At 36.7% G+C, this 23478-nt stretch overlaps 1 protein-coding gene across 7 annotated transcripts in view; it reads left to right on the forward strand.

Moving 5' to 3' along the window:
* LOC149556843 (PROTEIN TARGETING TO STARCH (PTST)) overlaps positions 1–23478 on the forward strand; it is a 261217-nt gene that overhangs the window by 145485 nt on the left and 92254 nt on the right. For all 7 annotated transcript variants that reach the window (XM_089831423.1, XM_089831429.1, XM_089831424.1 and 4 more), the window contains one exon: positions 7018–7086. In XM_089831423.1, coding sequence (XP_089687549.1) covers positions 7018–7086 — 69 coding nt within the window. The remainder of the gene's footprint in view (positions 1–7017; positions 7087–23478) is intronic.

Genomic DNA, 23478 nt, shown 5'->3' on the forward strand with positions numbered 1-23478 from the left:
GATTAGGATTGTTTTGTAGCCGACAGACTCCTTTGGGAAGGTTCGGTGGAAAGTATTTATACCCCGTCTAGGATCATTGTAAATCATCTTATGAAGCCTAATGTAATATCTTGGCGTATGCGAATATAATCAAAGGAGTTCTGCTATTCTTATTTGTTATTCTGTTCTATTATCTGTATGCATTTTTTTCTTTACCAGTACGATAAACAGTACCAATCCTTACCATCAAATAGGCACAACACCTTGAGGAACCTATTGATGACAACATTTTGGTGAACTTTCTTCAGAATAGGTATGAGTCTAAAGATATCTTAGAAACTATGTTTTTTCCTTCTCATGTGACTGTTGACTGTCCTATTGGAAATTTTCCCCTAGTAGGTAATCCTTGATCTATCAAACACTTTCTCATATTATACCAGCTTCTACCACATTAGTGTTTGTATAGTCCATTATTATCTTTAGATAAACCAAATCCATCATCAAAGCTTATTATTAATGCTTCTACACCATCAAAACCTATGGAGATCTTACCAGGGCGTACTCTCAATATTAATCCACAGTTAACACCAACTCAAGTCAAAGATCTCATAGGTATGCTCAAAGAACATAAAGATGCATTTGGGTAGGAATATTAGGACATGAGAGGTATTCACCCAGACACTTGTAACCACCACATTTACATCAAAGAAGGAAGTCGCCTAGTTCGACAACCATAACGAAGACTCAATCCTGCCTTGCACAATGTAGTCAAAGAACTCCAAAAACTCTTGAATGTTGGTTTCATCTATCGTATCTCAGATAACAGGTGGGTATCTCCTTTGGTTGTCGTACCAAAGATAAATGGGAAACGATTTTTCTCTTTATTGGATGGATTCAGTGGGTACAATCAAATCCTCATTGCCCCGAGAGGTCAGGACAAGGCAACCTTCACCTGTCCTTGGGGAACCTTTGCCTACAACATTCTTCTTTTTGGGTTATGTAATGCTCCTACCATATTCCAAATAGTGGTAATAAGCATCTTTTCTGATTTGGTTCCCAAAAGAAGTGTTACATGTTTAATTTGTGGCATGATTTCGGTGTTTATTTTGAATTCACTCATTCCATAGCTTTGTGATCATTCACCTTAAGGATTGGAGTTCATTCTATGATTGTAAACATTGCGCTCACCAGTCTAGTAGTAAACCATAGTGTTCTTGAAGTTCTCATCATTCTCTATTGCTTTGTCTACATCTCTTCCAACTATATTGAGTCCCCTGTTTTCATCGTTGTTCTGCTAATTTTTCAACACAACATCCTGTCGCAACTTATAGGCCTCCTGTTGCTCCTTGTTACCTACTTTAGTAACTATCATTTAATAGGTGTCCTATCACATTTAAGCCTCCTATCGCAAATCGAATCCAACCCGAACTGTCATTGTTATTTCATAGCAACTTGATTTAATTGTGAATATTTTGATGTTGTGCTAGTTAATTTATTTGGCTTTCATAATTATAATAATGTTGTGTTAGTTAATATATTTGGCTTTCATAAATGATGATGTGTTAATTAATGTTAGTTTGGATCTGAATATATTTATATCTGCAAATGAATGATTTCTTTGGACTTAAAACACAATTCAACTTGAACTCTCACTTATGCATAAGATAAATTGCATTCATAATCACTTGACTTGTTATCTTCATCCCTTGAGCAAATAGCTGTTATATCTCTCGCTAGTTTACAAATCCCAAATTGACACTCTTAGGGTATTCCGATTCAATTATGTCCAGAAATAATCCATCAAGTTAGACTCCAACATTACCCAATAGTTCTTAGCCTATGCAGTCTGCTCCCGCAACCTTGACTGCTACAGTAGTTGCAACTACGAGCACCTCAGTGGGACCATCACAGATGGTTTGAGGAGATGGCAAAGACGGATATCAACCTCTAAAGAAAGATGTCCAAGTCCCTTCAACTTGTGAGGTGGGCCTGCCCCAACTATATTTTTCATCAGAGAATTGAAAAAGGAGACAAGGGTGCGGATAAGGGTGAAAGGACAGATTCTGAAATTCCAAAGGAGCAAGATTCTGTCTCGATGATTAACTTAGATAGATCTAATGGCAACGAAAGACATGATGGAGGAGCTCTACCACAACAGACACCTCAAGTTCCAGCAACACAAGGTAATATCCCAATTGTTGTTTCTTCTTCCAAAACTATAATATTTCCATTTTCTAGCAGGAAGATAGGCTCCACCAGTGGCAAGAAAGTCATTCGACTTTGCAACACTTCAATCTTCTCTAATGTGTTACAATGTGAATCATGGTTGGAGAATACTTTGGACCGGAAGAGAAAGAGAGTGGAGGTAAGGGTGTCACCAAAGGACTTGATCTTCCAGATAGTGAAGTAAGCACCTCCCTTGAAGAAAATGAAGAAGACTACGATGGTGGTGGCAGTAGGAAAAGACGTAGTTTCAGAAAATTTTGTCATGGAGGTCACCTGAGCTCAAAAAGAAGGAAGTCTGGCAAAGCTTGATCCGTTGAACTTCGCCATTCAGCAGTACAACATGGGCCCGCCGCAACATGACAACAAGTGCTACCTGTGGGAGTTCTTCAATTGGGAAATAGGCGGAGAGATGGATGAGTTGAAAGTGTCTAAGGCACAACTCAAGGCTATGAACAAAGAGCTATCAGAATACATCAGACAAATGTTTGCTCCCTTAGCTGCTAAAGTGGGAGAATCCTTAGATTCCCGAATTTTTGATCCCTTTGTAGAGGAAAGTAAAACCCTACTCGCCAAGTTGCAAGAAGAACGCCATTTTGGAGAAATTGGCAGGGACTGGATTGAAGATATGAAGGCAAGGGGATTGCCGTCAATTGATAAAATGGTTGTTTTGTGTATCAGAGTTGATGAATTGAAGAGCGCTATGGACAATAACATGGCTTCGTTAAGAGTAGACATAGATAAGTACAAGGACTTTGCTACATTATTGTACGGAGTCATAAGCTTGAAGAAAGAGAATGCCATCAATGTTGGCATTTTGAAAGATCGAAATGAACCTTTTCCCCACTAGATGGTGTCCCTTGAGTTCAAAAGGGAAAGTATGACAAAGGCCATGAAATAGTAAAAGAAATTTTATGGAGTAAAGGTGGAGGAAGCAGTTTATGCCTACCTCAAAGAACTTCATATAGAGTCCTAGGTCAGCAAGTGTGGAGAAGTTGTGGACGCCAACCATATGAAGGATACGTATCATAAATTCATTGATGAGTTGGCTTGCCCTAGAAAATTTCAATCATCAGGTCTATACACGCTAACTGCCATGGACGAGGTGTTAGCAAAGGTATCGAAAAAGCTACAAATAAGGGTGGACACTGTAGAAACATTGGTTGGAGAGCATGATCATTGGTTGGTGAGATTAGACAACGTGTCACTTCTAAGTTCGAATGACCTAGTGGCAGTTATAGGGGCAATGAAACACCATCAAGCTAGCCAAGATGTTGCCAAGCCAAAGGACGGTGAAATTTCAACCACTCCAGCACCCCCAAACTGATTACTTTGTAACAAATGACATCTATCATTTCTTTTCTATCTTTAGTTCTCTCTTCACCTTCTCGGATGTAGAGGTGTCGAAAAAGCTATAGATAAGGGTGGACAGTGTGGAAGCATTGGCTGGAGAGCATGATTAATGGTTGGTGAGATCAGACAACATGTCACTTCTAAGTCTGAATGATCTAGCGGCAGTTATAGGGGTAATGAAATGCCACAAAGCTAGCCAAGATGTTGCCAAGCCAAAGGACGGTGAAATCTCAACCGCTTGATCACCCCCAAACTGATCATTCCTTTTCTGTCTTTAGTTTTGTCTCCTCACCTTCTCGGATGCAATCATTTTTGTAATGGCCATAGACTAAGAGCCTCTAAATTTAAAAATTTGATAATCAATAAAGGATCAGCAAATTTGGTGCAAGTTTTCCCCCTGTAACAATGATTATAGAGTGAGAGTCGAAGATTTGTGTAAATTGGAGAATCTGATTTTTGCTTGAAGCTGAGAATCATTGAATAGTAATAGTTGTTAGGATTAATGGTTCTTGTGATGAGATGATCACTTCATTTTCATGCATTTTCCACTCCCTTGCCAAAATTGTATTGCATTTGTGTGCTTTGGAAGCTTGGGTTTGAATGAGCTGGGGAATTGTTTAATTCAATAGTGGTTGGATTGTTGTTTTCGACTGGTCGGAGAGCCACTTGGGTTCATGAACATTATCATTCCCATTGTGTTGCATTTAGAAGTAATTTGCACTGCATCTAGTAGTTGTAGATGAATTTAGGAGTAGAAGTAGAGTTAGTTGAGGTGTGTGAAAGCCAATTCGATTAGTTTCACAGTCGTGGGAATAGTGGGGCTGAATTCTCTAGGTTTTGCCCGGGTATTTTGTTGTGCGGGAAATCTGGTCTAAGCTTCTTTTGCTCTCTGGTTAAGAGCATATCACTGGTTAGCAGTAGGAACCCCCAAAAATCAAATTCATTGCACATCTACCAGGAGGGAGCTGTACCTCTAAAATTCAGAGGGAAGTTAAAGGAGGAGACAAACCAAAAATGCTTCCCAATCTGCTAGTGTCTCTTTGTTCTCCTACCCCTTCGACATAAGAGAGTCAGTTTCTAGAGACAAACAAAGGAGGACAGACTGTCAACCAACAAGTAGCCACAGGAATTTGTAGGTCTTAATTCTGCGTGAGTTAATGGGGTACGGAAAACAAACCCAATGAGTTTGTAATTTATTGAAAGAGAAATAAAAACAAAGGGTTTGGGTAAGAGATACGAACTCACCGTGCTTGAATTTACGAAAATCTCCTGACACAAACACAACTTTGCCACTTCCTTTTAACTCCAAGAAAACATAGTGAGCTTACCTCCTTTATAAAATCATGGCATTTTACCACAAAAGGGATTTTTGATAGCTCAGGTCTTGGCAACATGCTCGTTAAATGATAGGGGAAAGTAACAGTTTGACAGGGGCTAGTGTTGAGAAATTGGGAGCCTACGTCAAGAGTTGAAGGGCTTCCATTTGTTTTTTTGGAGCTCATGTGCATAATTTAGAGCCCACACAGCATTAATTGGAAGCCGGAAGACCTATGCAATCTGCCTATCATGGATGATTATAGTGAATATCAGGACTGTTGTGAGACATGTGGGGATTTTGAATTTACAGCTGAGCAGTTCCTTGTTTCATCTGGACATCAAAGACTGCATAACATTCAGGTTCTATTTGTAATTAAATTGAAATTATGCAATTCCATTCCAGTTGTCATTATTTGTACAAACAATCAAATTGCTTAAGTAGAAGGCTATCATGTGTTTATGGGTTTTGTTTTGGCATTAAAATCTGATTTTCATTACTTATATTTTCAATAAATACAAAGTATACATTTCAAAAGTTAGAAAACACAAACGTCCTAGCAATTCATTAGCATAGCCAGTAGAGCCGACTAGGCTCCTTACAGTGGTTGCTTGCAATGTGTTTGATGAAATATCAAATAACTAAGTAATTAAGGAAATTGGTGTCTTACAAGGTTATAACCAGATTGGGGTTATTACACTTTGGTTGTCATTTATAGGAAATCTGAGGACACAAACCCTTAAATCTTTGGATTGGACAAGAACCAAACTCCACATAGAGAGGTGGAAGAATTGGACAAAGTCTTTGGATTCATTTGCATCAAATAAATATTGAGGATTTTTTGTTGGAGCATTCAATAGGTTTATTTGGGACCTTGGTCTTGGCATGTAGGTTTATGATTGCTTGAGGGCAAGCAATATTTGGGAAGGGATGACCGTAATGTCCCCTTTATATCGGGCCTAGAAATATAATTAAACAATCAAAATTATGTTATTATTTAATAATGTCATAGAAATATCTAATTCCTAAGTTCTTAACTGACGTCTTTTATGTCAATGGAAAATATAAGAGGGCTGGTTTAGTAATTTCCCAAGGTTAAGTAAAACATTAAAAGGGAAGGTAATTATGCAAAAGAGGTAAGGAAAAGGCAGTAAAAGGCTTGTTTGTTATATATTGAGTTTATTCTTCTTCATAGATTAAAAAATCTCGTGGTTAGGGAGTTTGGAACGTTTTCGAACTCAGCCTCTTGAAGACACAAACCCTCTTGGGAAGATCAGTTTCATAAACAAGTAACCTGCATGATTGTAGGATGGAAGTTTATGTATTATTATTTTTTTGTGTAAGAAGGACCATTCATTTACGACATCTCCAGCCAAGAGTACTCATCACTGTATCAAGATATAAGTGGTAAAGTTCTTTTATAGAGGCTATTGAAGTTTGGGCAAAAGAAGAAAAATGTAGTCTTCATGGCTTGAGTATTGTAAAAGTTAGAGCAGAGATGTGAGGACCGAGTAGCTAGGCATGGGTGGGCCTGTACGAAGCAGATAGATTGTAATACATGGATTTTTTTGCAAGAAGGCTGAATATTCATTGGTTTGGTTGCATGAGTTGGTTAAGTTCCATACTTTTTGAAGTGGACCATATGATGTATAAATCTTCTGCACATAATCTAGATTGTGCATTTTCTAGAGTGTTCATCGTTTTTTCCCATTCTTGTTCTTTTATTGTGTAATTTTGGGCGGGTGTTAGTCTTTTTTTTATTTGACCCACTTGTGGTTTTGCATTAGGGAAGGATATTTTGAGATTTGCTCAATAATGAAAACACCAAAAAAAAATTGCATGGGAGAATATTAATACAAACTCTTCTACTAGAAAGAAGTAAGAAAATAAAAAAGAAAAAGCTAGAAACCCTAATAGTGCTTATTGTCCAAATCCTCCTGGTAAACAATATTAATTTTTTATGCTTTTAAGGAATCTTTTTTTTTCCACCTTTCTCAATACAGTATCGTGACATTTGCTCCTATATGCATTGATGTGATATTTATGGATCCAAAGTTTAGCATTTGTTCATCTTTTTGAGAGTGGCTATTTATAAGTATTTTTAACAAATTTCTGATCCCTTATTTTTAATCATGTGATGTTTGTAGATTCATTATAAGGAAAAGACTCTGAATAAATGTAAAAATGAACTTGCGGTTATGGATCTGGAGCTCCAGGTATTCAGTTCTCTTTATAATTCTATGCATACTTTATTTTCATTGAGTAAAATCTAGGATAAGAATATCTGTTTGTGACCACCATTTCTATAAAAAAAAAAGGCACTTTTTGATTTGCTCTTGATTTTGTAATATGGAGCTGCTATGCATCATCAAATAAGTGAATAATAAGTAAGTTAAATACCAGTGAAGTACATTTATTATCTTTTAAAAACCTTATAAAACTTTGCAATCCAGTAAACTATACTCGTCTTTGTTATCAACAAAGTTTTCACCTTTGCTGAGCTATCAACTCAATAACCTGTTGAAACATGATATTTCTCTTGTTGTGGGTAACCTGTAGTGAGAATGAACCTCCAAAGAGGGTTTGTTCCCTTGGAGCTCACCTAAAACTATGCTTTCTGGAGAAAGATGAGGAAAACTAATTTGAAAATGATAAGTACATCTAATGGTGATACACCAAATGAGTTCTCAGAACTTGTACTTGCTGTTTGACAGAATGGATTCAAGAAGACAATTGTTTGATCACACAACTTATAGTTTGAACATGTTTTTGTATCAGTAGTTCATAAGAAGATTATTTTGCAGTTCTCAGAGGAAATAAGCTTTTCACAAATATCAACTGATTACATTCATTACACAGGTCATAACCTATGATGTGTTGGTTCAACAAAACCGCAGATTGGAATCCTTGGAGTCTTGCCTACTCGATGCTGGGATATCCAACCGGTGATGGCCAACTTGACAAGACCGATCAATTTGATCTTCTGCACTTCTGGCTTTGCAAGGCAAAGGCGGGTGCACCTAATCCTGAATAAACACTTAAATCCAAGATCCTTATAGCAGATTGGTTAGAATACGAATATAATGAAAGATTCCAAAATGGCAAAAATTATAGAAAGCTTTTAACTTGCAAATTACGAACTGAGAATAATAAATGAATATATGAATGTTTTAAAAATAAAAGTATGGATTAATGCAACAAATGAATATATTAATTCTTCAAAGGAAAGATATTAAATAATTGCCAACGTATGAATTATAGATCATGAATAATATAAGGACTAGTGCCAAAAAATTTAAAGGGTAAACAAAGTTGATATTATAAGTTATTATGTACAACTTTATAAAATTCTATGCACATCAACTATAAATAATTTAGTAATCAAGATGCAACAGATCAAATATATAGATGCAATTTTAAACTAGTCTAAAATGCGCTTTAACTCCTATGATTAGGAGGAAAACTAGATATAGATACGGAAATAATTAAATATTTCACTATATCTATGATAATCGAGTCTAAAATGCTATAATTGACCCTATCCACTTATCTCTCATATAAATTAGTTATAAAATTTAAAAGACAATTATAAAGGACACAACTTAATAATATTTCAACTCTAGAATTTAAAATAAATAGTTATGCTTACAAATTCAGTTAGAAATAAAAGTGCACTAGAGACTCTCCTTACGGATGATCCATCCAATGCAATTCAACTCTAGAATCGCTTAAAAATTTAGTCAATAATCCAAAATCCATAGGCTTAGTTCAAAAGTCTATTTCTTTGCCATGAAAGGATGTAATATATCAAATGTGTAATAACTTGGATATGTAAATTTTTTAGGAAATTGTATATAAATATGAATTGTCCCCCAAATTGTATCTTACATCCCCTATTTATAATTTTGCAAAAGTCATGGAGGTGCCTCTTCAAAACATCGCACCTCTTCACAACAAATAACTGATCACAAAATTTTAATATAGTTATGATTTGTCTCTAATCTGGTCAAGGACTTAATAAATGTCAGGCCCTATAGTTTTTAAACAATATAATAACTATATTGCTGAATCCGTAATCAAAGTAAAAGAGGACAAGCATATGCCAATATTTCGGTGCAGGTTCCCCTTTCAAATTTGGAACATCTCCATATGAATTCGCAGCATGTCGTTGAGTGATTGTTTTCATCGAACCTTTAAAGATTGTTATTGCTGCTTCGATCCTTTGACCATGGAGTGCTTGCTTTATATCCAGGCTGCTGCTTTGACAAATCAGAGTGATGAGTGGATTATCGGGACGGTGATCAGACATAGTCACTTCTCCATGGTGATTCTTCATACTTTGTCAATGACTCTTTCTCATCACACATCTGGAAAACCCTGTGAGACACGGGTGGAAAAACTTTGACCATTAGGAACACTGATCTCCTCACACTTATTTTCTGTTGTTATAACTTCAGTCTCATCATTTGTTCTAGAATGTATGAGAGTGTTGGGACTTCTGTTACACATATTCGCACAATTCCTTGCTTCTTTGCTTATGCGCCTGCAACAAAAACAAAGAAAAATTAGATTTGATGGCAAGCCTTATTAATAAAAGCACAGTTGCACAGGGGTTTTTGCCCAGTTTATTCTTTCAACACCGTGATCTAAAGGAACACACCAACCTTTTTAGACATCTCCTGTTTGAATCCCCTTGGATACCAACTATTTTTCTTTGCCTTCGATTCATAATATGATGGTGTGCTGTTGCTTCGTATCCAGAATCACTGTCTTATTACCCATTCAATATTCATGATTGTCGTTAATACCCAAGACATTCCATCTGACAGTATCACATCCAATTTGATCAGTTTATGCAACCACTATTCTTGGTGTGATATCTGGGCGTTCACAATTCATATATCTGATTCTTGCTTCACACCGATTTTGCATCACTTTACTCAATCGAAGCTTGCCCTTTGTTAACCAATTTGTTTTGTTTTCAATAGGCACAATAATTGTATCACTGCCCCATTCTGAGTGAATTTCTCCAATCCATCTGGCATCGTTCAGAATTGATTTGTTGGTCTGTACTGTTTGCTGGAGAGGCCTGAACTCTGTACACAAGAATCTATATCCGCAGTTATACTCGCCATTAACAATTTGAAAATGGATTGCAAATCTCCTGCAGGTCAGAGTAGAATCTGGGAGCATCTTCAATCTGGATGTTGCAAATGGCTTGGGAGGGATTTAGTTGGAACAATTATATCATATAGACAATATGGTATCGGTGGTGCTCGCATTTGCTTCTTCAAAAGTTTCTTCAGGTCTTCTTACTTCAAGTCGGGCAAACTTTCAACATTCAAGGGATAACACGCAGCTCTCATAGCAAGTCTTTAAAAAAAATGCTCCAATTGCCCCAGTACTGTAGGATGCAATCTTGACATGGCTGCATTGAAGGGCACCTCACCATGCAAAGCAGCACATGCTTGCATGTTTTGTTTCATCACATGAGTCAATGATGTGTTCTTGATTGGATCAGATGATTTTACCTGCCTCCTTCTTGAATCTTTGTTTTCTCCAACAACAGATTGAATCATTGAAGTGCTTCGTGATCTTCAGCAGAATGCATGCTATCAAAACTAAATTCTTCGCATCCATTGTTGTCAACATCAACCACAAGAATACATGTACAGACATTGATTATTTGGTCAATCTTTTAAGAATATGAGGTTCTCTTGATGTCAACAAGATACAAGGAGCCAATGCACAAGCCTTTCTAGGAATAATAGTTATATTATCCATCTTATCAAGCCAAGGATCTATCAGACAGAAAAAGATTTTTATCCAATTTTATCCCTGCTTGTTGAGGCATCGCTGAGAGGGAAGACTCGGTAATGACATGCACAAAATAGTTATTGTTTTGCACGAGCAGCCTTGCTAAAATTGCACCTGCAGTTGCCTTTATTGCTGCTGTTGTGGGATCAGAATCATCTCCTCCGCTTGTAAAGAATACCACAACTTTCTGCAGCACTCCACCTATTAGAATGCATCTCTCGACGATTTTTATTGCAGCTTTTCTGATAGAAGTCCTATTATATCCCTTGCAACCATATCCTTGGACATATATGCATTCTTATCCAACTATATTCTATGCAACCTCTTCATCACAATCAATATTCTGTGCATAATCTTTTAGGATGATTGGACGCTACCTCATGAAAACCAAGCACTTCATCAGTAGAATAACATATAATTCAAATAATTTAAATGCTGAAAACTGTCAGCATTACCAAATTAGAATGATGTTATGAAAGTAAAATTTTAAGGACAAAGGAAAAGATTGTCACAACTAACTAGATATAAAAATTCTTCCTATTAAAACGAATGAAAAGAGATGATAAAAATGGAAGCCTTATTTTAGTGAAAATTAGAGCTCCATCAGTGGCTCTTGTTGGGGACATATGCCCCTTGTGGGCATGATGAGATTCCAACTATCTCTGGAGGAGCAGACCGAGCATCCATGCTTCACATGATGCAAGGTGAAATTGGGCAGCCGTAGGCTCCCGAAAATGAACACAAATTCTTCTCTCTATCAAACACATAGTTCTGATCATGTAATACTTTGAACCTTCTAAATATGATATCATATCCTTCCTTAGTAAAATATGATCCGTTAGTAAATAGAAAACAATCATCACATGACATGTGCTTTTCTTGCATCACTTTTTAGAATTTACCTCCACCTTATCAATAGGATCATTTGAAAAGAAACAAATTTCATTATCATTTAATCCAAACATGTGATCTCGTACTTCACTCATTTGATCAGTATACATGGAAGAAAAATCTTCAAAAGAAACATGATGAAAACTTGAAAACATTTCCCTAAGCATATTCTTAACAAATATCCTCAGTCTGTTGCTTATATTTCATACCTTTATCAAATGCGTCATCCTTATGGGCAATACTTTCTAATTGTGCTCCATCAATGCAATCTTTAGTATCCGACTTTTTCTTAGCCTTTGATAAATTATCAGGTACACTACGGTCCTCATTGAAAGGAAGATCCCTATAGTCATGTATTTGACAATTTATACAAGCATCTGGATTAGTTGTTTTTGCATAATTTGCTTGATCTCCATACTCTAGATGTTGTTCCCCATCACAAGAAGGCTTTGAGAATTGCTTATATTCAAAAACTATTACTTCCCTTTTATCAAGGATCTGATCAAATATGACACTAGGAGAAATTTCAGAACCATATTCATATGATTGTATTTCTTGCTCATAGGATGAATTGATAAATGTTTCACCTTCTTGATGCACATCATGAGTTTTATTAACTTCAAAGCTAACATCAGACCTGCTATTTTCACTATGATGGACTTGATTGCATAAAAAATCCTCTTCAAAAAATGCATTTAAAAATATAGAGACCTCAGGTATACTTCTAGGAGAGTTTTCATCAGGCTCTTCAGGTGTTCAACATATAACTTCAGTAGATAGCATATCCTTACCAAACTGATCCTTCTGATGATCATCATCGATTCCATCTAGACACCATGGTTCATATTCAGAAGGGACTTCTTGATGTTGTTCATGGACTTGTCTATGCAAATCATCTTCAAATGTTTCATCCTTTTGATCTGGATCTTCATCAAAAACTAAATCATTAGTTAGTTTACTTTGATAAAAAAAATTTGAACTTCTTTTTTGATATACAGTTGATATTCCATCTCAAGCAGATTTGAGATTTCTTCTAGACTAAGGTGGTCATCTTCTCTATAATCATCGGTATCAGATACTTCCAAGCAAGTTTCACCATTGATGGATTCTATATTAGAATGTCCAAAGATTTCTTCGTTGTTTAAATCTGAAACATCATTGATTCTTGTCTCACTTCAATGTATTTTTCTTCATTTTTATCACCTTCCTCTAATACTTGAGAAAGAAGCTTTAGGTCAGGGTCATTTGGCGAGATTTCTAACTCATGAAACTTTCTTATGAATTAATTTCGTGGAGACATAATTTTGGAAGGCATTTCCTAAAAATATTCACCATCCTTATAAATAGGTGTGTGGAAGATTCTCCTTCAAATCTTTGCAGGCTGAAAAATGCATTGAGTGGAGACCTGTTAGAGTCCTCATGCATGTTGCAGCTTGGTTTTCATCTTGTTCATAACACATGTTATCTTCTTCACTTACATCATGAAACTCAAATAAGAACCACAGCTCAAACTCCCTCCAAGATGAGATACACTGTGTGGGTAGTGATTTGTATGCTTGTCTCGCATTTTTCTTAAATGTTCTGGCAAATAACTTCGTCACTTGATCTTACACACTGATCTCATAATCTTCTATTAATGTATAAAATGTATCCAAATGTTGAAGTGTGAATTCATCCCATCCTCCATGGAACTTTGGTACAAGTTGTGAAAGTTTTGGAGATAGCTTGCTAGGTTCATAACCAAATTTATTGAAATCCAATGGCTTGATGCCATCTGAAAGAAAACGCTTTCTATGAAATGATCAATACACTTGAAAAAACTATATACCATTTCCTTCTGAGTCTTATCCCTTAGCAGAGCTACCAACTGAAATTTTATTGCATAGAGTCGCCACCTCTTTTGAGGAATGATCTTCCAGGTTCTCACTTCCAACGGAGTACGCTTCCAAACAAACTGTTACAATTGCTTTCTGATATAGATCTATGATCTTAGAAATTGTGGGTAACTTTGCAATAGGAATTTGAGTCTAAAACCAAAGGTACGTGTTTCTTGTGTGCTTCTTTTTGTTGTTTGATTTCTTTCTTTCTTGTTTTTCTTCGTTCGGAAGAAGTTGCAAGCTCATTCCCAAGAACTTGAGCACGTTTCACTTCACTCCAACTTCCACCTCTTCATGCAAGTGCATCGTTTCATTCCACCTCCATCATTACATGCCATAGTACATTGCATCTCATTCTCCACATGTGATTACATGTAATCTCACCCTCCATCCACATTTTCTCATCCTTCATTCCCATTTACACGCGTTTCCATCTTCAAAAGCTAAATGCATATTCGTTTATTACATGTAATTCACTTTACGTGTAATGATATCTAGAGAACCTATTTTTGATTAAAGATCACACTTTTAAAGTCAAAAGTTATTATTTGCTTGCATCCATATGCCATCCCAACTTGCATTCTTGGCCATACTCGCAAAAGCCCATCATTGCCCACATGCAATCCATCTTTCCAAGTTCGACTTTGGCCCTTTCCACCCAAATACATATGCTTTCTGGTTCATTTCCAGCCATCACATGTGTTTCATAAGTGTCTAATCCATACTTCAAACACTCTTCTCTCATGGATTCGTCATTGCAACTCAAATGCCAAAGTTCTCAAGGATTCAATCTCATTGGAAGATGTTCTCATCTTCATATTGCTGCAAGTCAAGATATGCTAGAATCTCTATAAAGAAAGAAGACATCCAGTAAAGAAGTTGTGCTTCAAATCAAAGAAGCGGTAATTTATTTGGTTTCCATTTTTCCAATGGTTGTTTGAGAACCTGGGTTCGTGATGGAATGCGCCAAGCACTTTTCTTAAAAAAGAAGTTAAAGGTGTTGGTGGAAAGTTGTTCTAAGTTTATGTCCGGACACCATCAAGAAGGTTTTCAAAGTGGTAGAGACTCCATAATTTGCCAATCTACATAGGAGAATTCATGACAACTCGAACGTGAAAAAAATTGATCATATCAAGTTTTCAAATGACAATGGACAATCTATGAAAGAGAGTTGGAGCCTATTAAAAGATGCACCACCATGGTTATGAAGGTGAATGCAGTGGTACAAAATGCAAGAACGCGATCCTGTGATCATTCGAGATAGCATCGCCAAGTACAAGGCCCTTTAGAACAATCCCTAGGATTGTTTCATTTCTCTTTCGTCTTTCTTCTTCTTCTTCTTTCATGTTTGTAATTGAAGAGGATGTATTACATGAAAATGTGTAATTATATGTAATACAATTTACATGTGTAATGACATGTAATCCAATAATTTCTTTTATTAGTTAGACCGGGTCAAAGTTGGTTGAGTTGCTCCCACTTTTTCCTCCATCTTTTTCTCAACTCCTTTGCCTATATAAGGAGTGCCCCCTCATTGTAAAAATCATCGTTTGTTATAAGCATGTAATGTCCCCAATTTTAGAAGGTTCTTGCAGTTGGCTAGGTTAGTTCACCATCGCGACCCTTGTGCGTTGACTATGGGATTTGAGGGTCTCAATTGTGTGGTTATAGGCTTTCCAGTAGCCTATGGTATGTTTTGGCTCCGTTTGAGGGACTTACTATTTATAGTAAGTCAATTTGTTGGTTCCGATGAGCTCAGTTGAGTCAGAGGAGTTGGAGGATGCTCTTAGTTTTTATTTCGAGCTTCCAGTTTGGGCTCCAAGAATCTTGGAGGGAGCGTCTATTTATAGTAAGTCACCCTATCAAGTTCATTCATTATCTTTCATCATTAAGATCACTTTGGTGTTGTCAGATTTTGATTTTGATGCTTCTTTAGTTGTTTTCGCAAGATGGGTGAATTATTATTATTATTATTCGTCTAAATACGCTAAGGTTGCTATTTTTGTTACTGTTGTTGGTTAGTCACTTCAGTATCATAGCTTGTTAGAACTAGGACGAAATTTTTTAAATCATGGGAACAAGAAACAGTGGCCTTACATGTCAAAATTTGAAGTTATGGTGGAAAAGGTCATTTTCGGAGCCAAAAGCAATTAGTAAATTTGTTTATAATGGCAGTTATTATGTTTTAATGTTGTGTGTGGGAAGCTTCTCAAGTGAAGTTCATTTGGGAAACTTTGTTCCATTTGGAGATTATAAATATGAGCCCTTTTAATGAGTAAAGCATTTGATTGATTATTTTCTTTTGTTGCCTAGGAAGAGCTTTTGTGTTTTCCGATTTCTTTGCCCTTGCTAAAGTATAAGGGTTTGGAATTAAGAAGTGCCTGGTAATTCACAGCTGAGGTATTGTGAATTAATTCTGAGAATTGTCTTAATTAAATTATAGTATTTCCTGACTGTTATGAATTGTACCTGGGAATTTCATTATGGCTGGAGAATTTGTGATTTGGAACGCCATTATTGTCTACTGTTTGGTGTAGTTAAAGAGGAACGTACTATGGTTGTTGTCTTTGTATTTGGTAGCGATTTCAGACTTTGTGGAAGGCTGCAATCAATTATTGGAGGGCAACAATCAGGTTTTAGAGCACCTGCGATTATAAGCGAGGAGCATGTATATCTGAAACCAGCGAGTAAATTGGATTATTTATTGAGAGCTGCAATCCATATTTCATTTGTTAGAAGTCAATTTCCAGGTTTATTGTTGCATTCTTTATAAATTTTTAGAAGTCAATTTTTAAATTGGATATTAGTAGCATTGCCATCAATTATAGAATTACTTTTGAATTGTTTAGTGGTGTTCATTTGTCAAATTGATAAAGACTTATTCAATTAAAATTGTGAGCAGTTGGCTATGAATTCAAAACATTATTTATTGAGTGATAATAATTTGCCTGCCAAATGTTTGACAAAATATCAAATTGTTGATTAGCAAAAGCAAATTGATGTTTGTTAATGATGTAGCCTGTTGAGGGTTTTTACAATGCAAGAAAGCTCTGCCAACTTATGCAAGCATAACTTTGATTGTGTAGTACCAATTTGGGAGAAAAGTGAATAAAAGAAACAATTGGATTTGAAGCTTTGACTGGAAGCAATTGTGACAGGGCAAATTAGAAGCTTTGACTGTAATTTGTGCATATTGCTTTTGATTCATGCTATTATTGTGTGTTCAATAATAAGAGCATAGTGAGTTAAGAAGCAATCAGAGCCGAAGCTTTGACTAGGAGTGATTGTGGTGATATATAGACTAGAAGCTTGTATTGTCATCTCAAATTCACGAAAGATAATTAGAATTTCTTGACTTGTAGAAGTCTTTGCGCTCCGATGGTAGGGGTTTTTCTTATAGGAGAGAATAGAAATCATCTACTTTTGTAAGTCTTTGTGCCCCAATGGTAGTATTTTTATTATAAATTAAACAAATAGGACTTAGAGTTAAACCAATATGCTTTCAATCAGCCTTTGAGTTGGTGTTACTTTATCGGTATCACTATTTATAGCTACTAGATATAAGTGTAGTTAAAGATTTCATCTTGCCCAACACTCGTTCTGCGGATAAGCGGATTCTTTCTAGAAAGTTAAGAGGAAATAATAATGGTAACACCCTTTACAAAATCTCTCAACTTCTTGCTTACCTTGAGTTGATCCAAGGAACGGCGAGAAGGGGGAGCCTTCCCTTTAATTTAGGAGAGACTTGGTCTCAGACGTTGTGGCTGGTCTACCTATTTTGCGATTGGATTTTCACAAAACTATCAGTTGCAAAATATCCACCCAACACCTTTGCAACAGGTTGAACCATCTTGTTATTGCTTATGTTTTTCATGAATTTGGAAGCTCAAGGGTTTGGGCTAAGAGTTTGGATAAATTAGGGATTTCTTCCCATTGAATTTGCGTTTTGAATTGGCCTTAATTACCAATGAATAGCGTATCTATTTAGTTTGCTGGTCTGCATTACGGTCTGCATTACTAATTGCCGTTAGATGCCACTTTGAATGCACATAGGAGGCTGCGATTTATCAGTATAGAGCAGCATTTGGGTTTCTTGTTGGCTGCGATTGTAAATCTAGAGGCAGCATTACTTTTCATTGGGCTGTGGTTAACCATCATGAGGCAGCATATGATCAATGAGAAAGTCCATTTGTTGTCAAGGTTGAACGGCTACATACCAAGTTCTTTTAATAAATAAAGTTGTTGCATATGTGCACTTGCTTTTGCAAATACTTGCAATTCGAACAATAGCAAATAAAGTTGGAGTGAATTGTTATCATTCATTTGCATTTCAAGTTTGTTATTTCTAAATATTTGAAAAACCAAAAAAACATGTATTCTGAAAACACAAGAAAATATATAAATTTTCAAAAAAAAAAAAAATTGATTTCTTCAACATGGATTCAGAATGAGCTAACAGGGCTCATTATGGTGATTTTAGAGTTCTTTCCTGCCAGCCTACAAGGAACTGGGTTCAATTATGACAGAAAGGTTTATACAAGGAGTACATTACACTCACAAGGATAGGACTCCACCACCAAGTGAAGCTGAACAGGACATTCAGTTTGGCACTAGGGGGGTGAGAGGTGTTGGTGGTTCAGGTAATAATAGAGATGCTGGTACAGGTAATGATATTGACAGGAAGGCTAGAGAGGTGCTCAGGGTCCTTGCACATGGTTAGCACCATGTTGCTGACGTTCTGCAACAACTTTCAAATACTGTCATACCCACAATTTTCTTACCAAAAAACACACAGATTCTTTTAAAGGCAGGCATGATTTAGATAACTACTTTCTACTTCAAATTTCAGATCTGCATTATAAGAGAATGAAACTTTGATTAACTAATTCATAAGACTAGAATTACTATTTCTTTCAAAAATAAATCTTAATAAGACTAGAATTACTATTTCTTTCTTGTATTCAAATAGGAAACCTTTCATACATCATAAATGTAAGATCACAAACTTTTCTTTGCGTAGAATCATATACACAATCTTGAATCAAATAACAAGACTTAGCTTTTATAAAGTCCATTTACATTTCTTTGCAAGTTACAATAAAGGAAACTACAAATACTCAATCAATGCTTGTTTTCCACCCTACCAATTAATAACATCATGAGGCCTCTTGAGCCCTAGCCATACCCCCGAACAAAAGAACCTGTTACAACCAAAGATCTTGGTTGCTCTTTTTAAGAGTTCTCTCAGAGACATTATGTAAAAATCCTTTCAACTACATTTCTATCTCATTAGCTAGAATCGTTCTATGAAACTAAAGAGAGAATTAACTTATCTTTTCTTGTGCTCTTCCTTAAGATCTCAAACTTCAACTTCAAGATCCCTCTTTCCTATTCCTCCATCTCCTTCTCCATCTTCATCTCCATCCTTCCAATGCCTCTCCTCAAGCTGCAATCTTGGCCATCTCTTCTTTTTTCTTCAAGAGTGGAGAGCCCTCCCTTTGTCTTCCTACCTCCCTCTTAAAACCCTAACTCTCTCTTTCAATCCCATTATTTTAATGATGGCACATGCCTCTCTTCCTTCCACTATCTTCCACTCAATGTGTCATAACTCCATTGTCTCCCACTCATTATTTCTTTATCTATGCTCCAACTGGCCACAGGCACCCCACTTACAATTTCTCCTCTCGTCAAAGACCCAAGTTCTTTTAATAAATAAAGTTGTTGCATACGTGCACTTGCTTTTGCGAATACTTGCAATTTGAACAACAGAAAATAAAGTTGGAGTGAATTGCTATCATTTCTTTGCATTTCAAGTTTGTCATTTCTAAATATTTGAAAAACCAAAAAAACATGTATTCTGAAAACACAAGAAAATATATAAATTTTCGAAAAAAAAAAAACCTGATTTCTTCAACATGGATTTAGAATGAGCTAACAAGGCTCATTATAGTGATTTTAGAGTTCTTTCCTGCCAGCCTACAAGAAATTGGGTTCATTTATGACACAAAGGTTTATACAAGGAGTATATTACACTTCCAAGGATAGGACTTCACCACTAGGTGAAGCTGAACAGGACATTCAGTTTGGCAATAGGGGTGAGAGAGGTGTTGGTGGTTTAGGTAATAATAGAGATGCTGGTACAGGTAATGATATTGACAGGGAGGCTAGAGAGGCACTCAGGGTCCTTGCACATCGTCAACACCATGTTGCTGATGTTCTGCAACAACTTTCAAATACCTTGCAGTGCATTTCTTTTTTTCCAAGAGACAATAAAGACATGGGTACAAGGAGTGTATTGATCAACTCTCATAGGTCTAGAGTAGATGACAAGATAGACCATACAAGTACACATCATAGCCACAACGACCTACCTTCTTGAGGCCTGAGTTAGATGTGTTGACTCTTGAGTATTGAGAATGAGGCTTTACCATTTGCTGATGATGTGGTAGCCCATTATGTAGAGTGGGATTCTTTACCACATGCAATCAAACAAAATCTAAATTCTGATAGATTTTTGGCATAGACGAGAGAGTGCTCTAGAGGTAGGTCTAGACTTGATATGAGACAAAGGCCTAGATATAATGAACTAACAAAAGAGAGTGTGCTCTAGAGGTAGGTCTAGACCTGATATGAAACAAACAACTAGCAAGATGACTATGACCCACTTTGATGGAAGTGGGAAGATGATAGCTAGAGCTTGGGTTCACAAGCTTAATACTTATCTTCCATTACGTCTTATGATTGAAGAGGACACTATATGGTTTGTTGTGTTGCATATGGATGGCATATCCGATGATTGGTAGTACCATGGGTTGGTCACTTTACATCATGACTAGATTACATCCTACCAAGAGTTTTTGGATAAACTGGTAGAGAGATTTGATCATAAGGATCTAGAGACTTACTTCTGAGATTTTGCTTAGCTTAGGCAAACAAGTAGCCTAGAGTCTTTCCTTTGTGAGTTTTTGAGACTCTCTGTCATGATTCCTAATGTGACAAAGAAATGCTTGGCTATGCTATTTACATGGGGGTTACATGAGCCACTTAGAGTGTAGCTTAAGCCATTTGATCCACCTTTTCTACAGGGACCATCAAGAATCTAATGTTCCCTTCTGCACGCTAGACCTAATGGCACCTAGTTGGTCCATCTTTCCATCTGGATAGGCTAACGACATTTGTTTTAGGATGCCAGCCAGTCAGAGAAGTCTTTTGGTTTCAGTAGAGGAGATATTTAAGTGGGGAATTCTAAGGTTAAAGCCACATTGCTTTATTAAGTTGATTTATAAAGTACTTTATTATTTAAAGTCACTTTATGAAAAAATGACTTAAGTGACTAAAAGACAAAACAAGCTTTTATCCCACATTGCTAAGTTGAACGCATCTCCCCTCACTTAAAGGTTATAAAAGAAAGCAGTTGCATTGGGATTGTCACCATGAATATATGTTATTTTGACAAATCCTAAAAGTTGCTTGAATGTGACTAGATATTTCGTAACCCTTAAGGAAAATAGTGAGGCTTGACGCAAACCTAGTACTCACATTGCACTTTTAGAAAGAGTTAAATTGATACATTGATTTACAGGAAGTTGGAGCTCCACGACAGGTAGAAGAATAGGTGATTGAAATTTGTAGAGTGTTTGGGCACATACATGTCATAATCTAGTAGATTTGGTGCTTGGACGATAGACAAGGTAGGTAGTCACTCCCTAGCTGAGGAAGGAGAGGTAAATATATCATTTGAACTCACTTTGCATTGGTGTTGATTCATGTCGAAGACTGGGGGCCAATCTAGTTAGCATATTAACATGGGCTAGGAAATATACGGACCAAGTTTACTAGAAGTTTTGCCACCTACAACAAATGCACATTTACAGTTCCGCAGCTATATATCAAAACCACGTAGGGAGTATAAGAGTCGCTAGGGTTAGCATCCATTGGAGTGGTTACGATAGCTATACAGGACGTGACTGCATCTCCCTCACTCTAGTATTGTGGAGGCTTCATCCTAAGCACCACCTATAGTCCTGTCAAATAGATAGTAATACGTGGATGCAGTAGCAGTAACATCATTGATTGCGGTAGATAGATTTGACTTGGCATACGCATACACAGCAGTAGGCTCTGAAGAATACATGAGCGGTGTACTACAGGTGCCATGTCCTCTACCTTGCATTGAATATAGTATAAGTTGCCAAACCATTAAATTGGGTGACTGTAAGATTGATGTATGCACATTTTTTTTCTATACTGATGTAATGAGAGTTTATGATTGAGTTAACAATTTCTAAGGTATGATTAGCTATATTGTTGTATGGTCTTATTGTGTTAGTTGTCTATCATCACAAAATAGGAGAACCAAAATTCTCAGAATACTAGATTAGCATTTTTATTTGTATTGTTTCTCTTGGTTGGTATCTATACAAGAGCATTTTGGTCTCCAAGAGTTCATTTCAGGGTTGCTTACAAATTGTTTGTAAAAATGCCACTAAAGAAAGTCTGAATTCTTTACCAAACTAAGAGGTGGGATATTAAAAAGAAGGTCAAGAACATGGAGCTTTTAACTCCTAGAAAGAAAGCACATCCTAAACTTGAAGCTTATAACTCCACCTGCAAATGAGGAACACCCACCTATTATTGATGAAAATTGAAAATCAGCTAGGAAGCATGATGAGGTATCACATGAGGATTTGTGAGAAGACAACTTTGCTATTAGTTCAATGGACCTTATGACAGAGGACACTCCTGGTCTTTGAGGCCTTAAGGAAAGGTGAATTGTTCTATGTGAGTGTGCTATTATGAGTTTGAGGCTGAATCTTCACAGTATTCTGTTGGCTTAGATGATGATGATCAGGGGATCACTGCTGAGTTTGGTCCTCATGCCAGGCTGTCCCCTATGGTGTTATCTATAATCGTACCACTTCCCTTCGCTTTCAAAATGCGGGGACTGATAGATGCGGGGACTGATAGAGGGACATCATTGCCATGCATAATTTCATACATGAAGGGTTTGTTAGTTGATGTGGCCTTAAAGCGGAAGAGTTTGTTGAGTTTTGAGTCAGGGTGTTAGATGGCTACACCCTTACTAGTATCAGGCACATACATCTCTCATTATTTCTTGGTAATAATGAGATGCAGTCAGATTTCTATGTGTTTTTCTTGGGAGGGATGGATGTTGTGCTAGGGATGCAATGAAACAAAACATTGAGGAGTTTTTCCTTAGTTTGCATTCGATGGACATGATGTTTAAGCACCAGGGTAGGAAATATGTATTGCCAGGTATCTAAGAGGGGAGTTTACGTACTATCTCTCTTTGTGCAGTGGATATTTGAGATTTACAAAGGCATGATACAGTTCAGGTGGAGTGGGTTACACATCATGTCTCCCGTAGTTCCCAGTTACTTAATTCAGATCAACATATGCGTGTAGTACACTTTGCGAGCAATCCCCTGTTCGATATGGATGTCACTTTATCATATGACAATCCACTATTTGAGGTTGATGTTGGTCTTTGTTAGGTGATGAGTGAGGATGATATTTGAGATTCCATTGATACACTAGGACGTTAGGCAGTTCCTACAAGTTTCCAAATAGATCTTATTGAGGTGTATATGTTGGTCTTTGTCAGGTGATGAGTGAGGATGATATTTGGGATTCCATTGATACACCAGAATGTTAAGCAGTTCCTACAAGTTTCGAAATAGATCTTATTAAGGAGTTCATTGAGGTGTATACAGTGAGGAGTGCGTACAGTTTGACATTTGACCCCTATACACTAAATATTTGTAGAGCATGTTTGTTCCTAAGTGTGATAGCTTAGTTGGCACAAAGAAAGGAGGCAGATCCAGACTCCCTATTGGGTTGTTTCCTTGTGATCTTTTGATTTCTACATCACCAACATTGGTGCTAAGTGGGATTCTGTAGACTATGCAAAGATGGTGTTATATGTACAGGGATTATTTGGTGATGATAGGGACATCATGCACATTTCTCCATGGGATCCTAGTGGAGGTTGGGGTTCGTTGT

Source organism: Cupressus sempervirens, chromosome 5 (assembly GCF_028749045.1).
Source record: "Cupressus sempervirens isolate cs-2001-9-10 chromosome 5, ASM2874904v1, whole genome shotgun sequence".
NCBI lineage: Eukaryota > Viridiplantae > Streptophyta > Pinopsida > Cupressales > Cupressaceae > Cupressus > Cupressus sempervirens.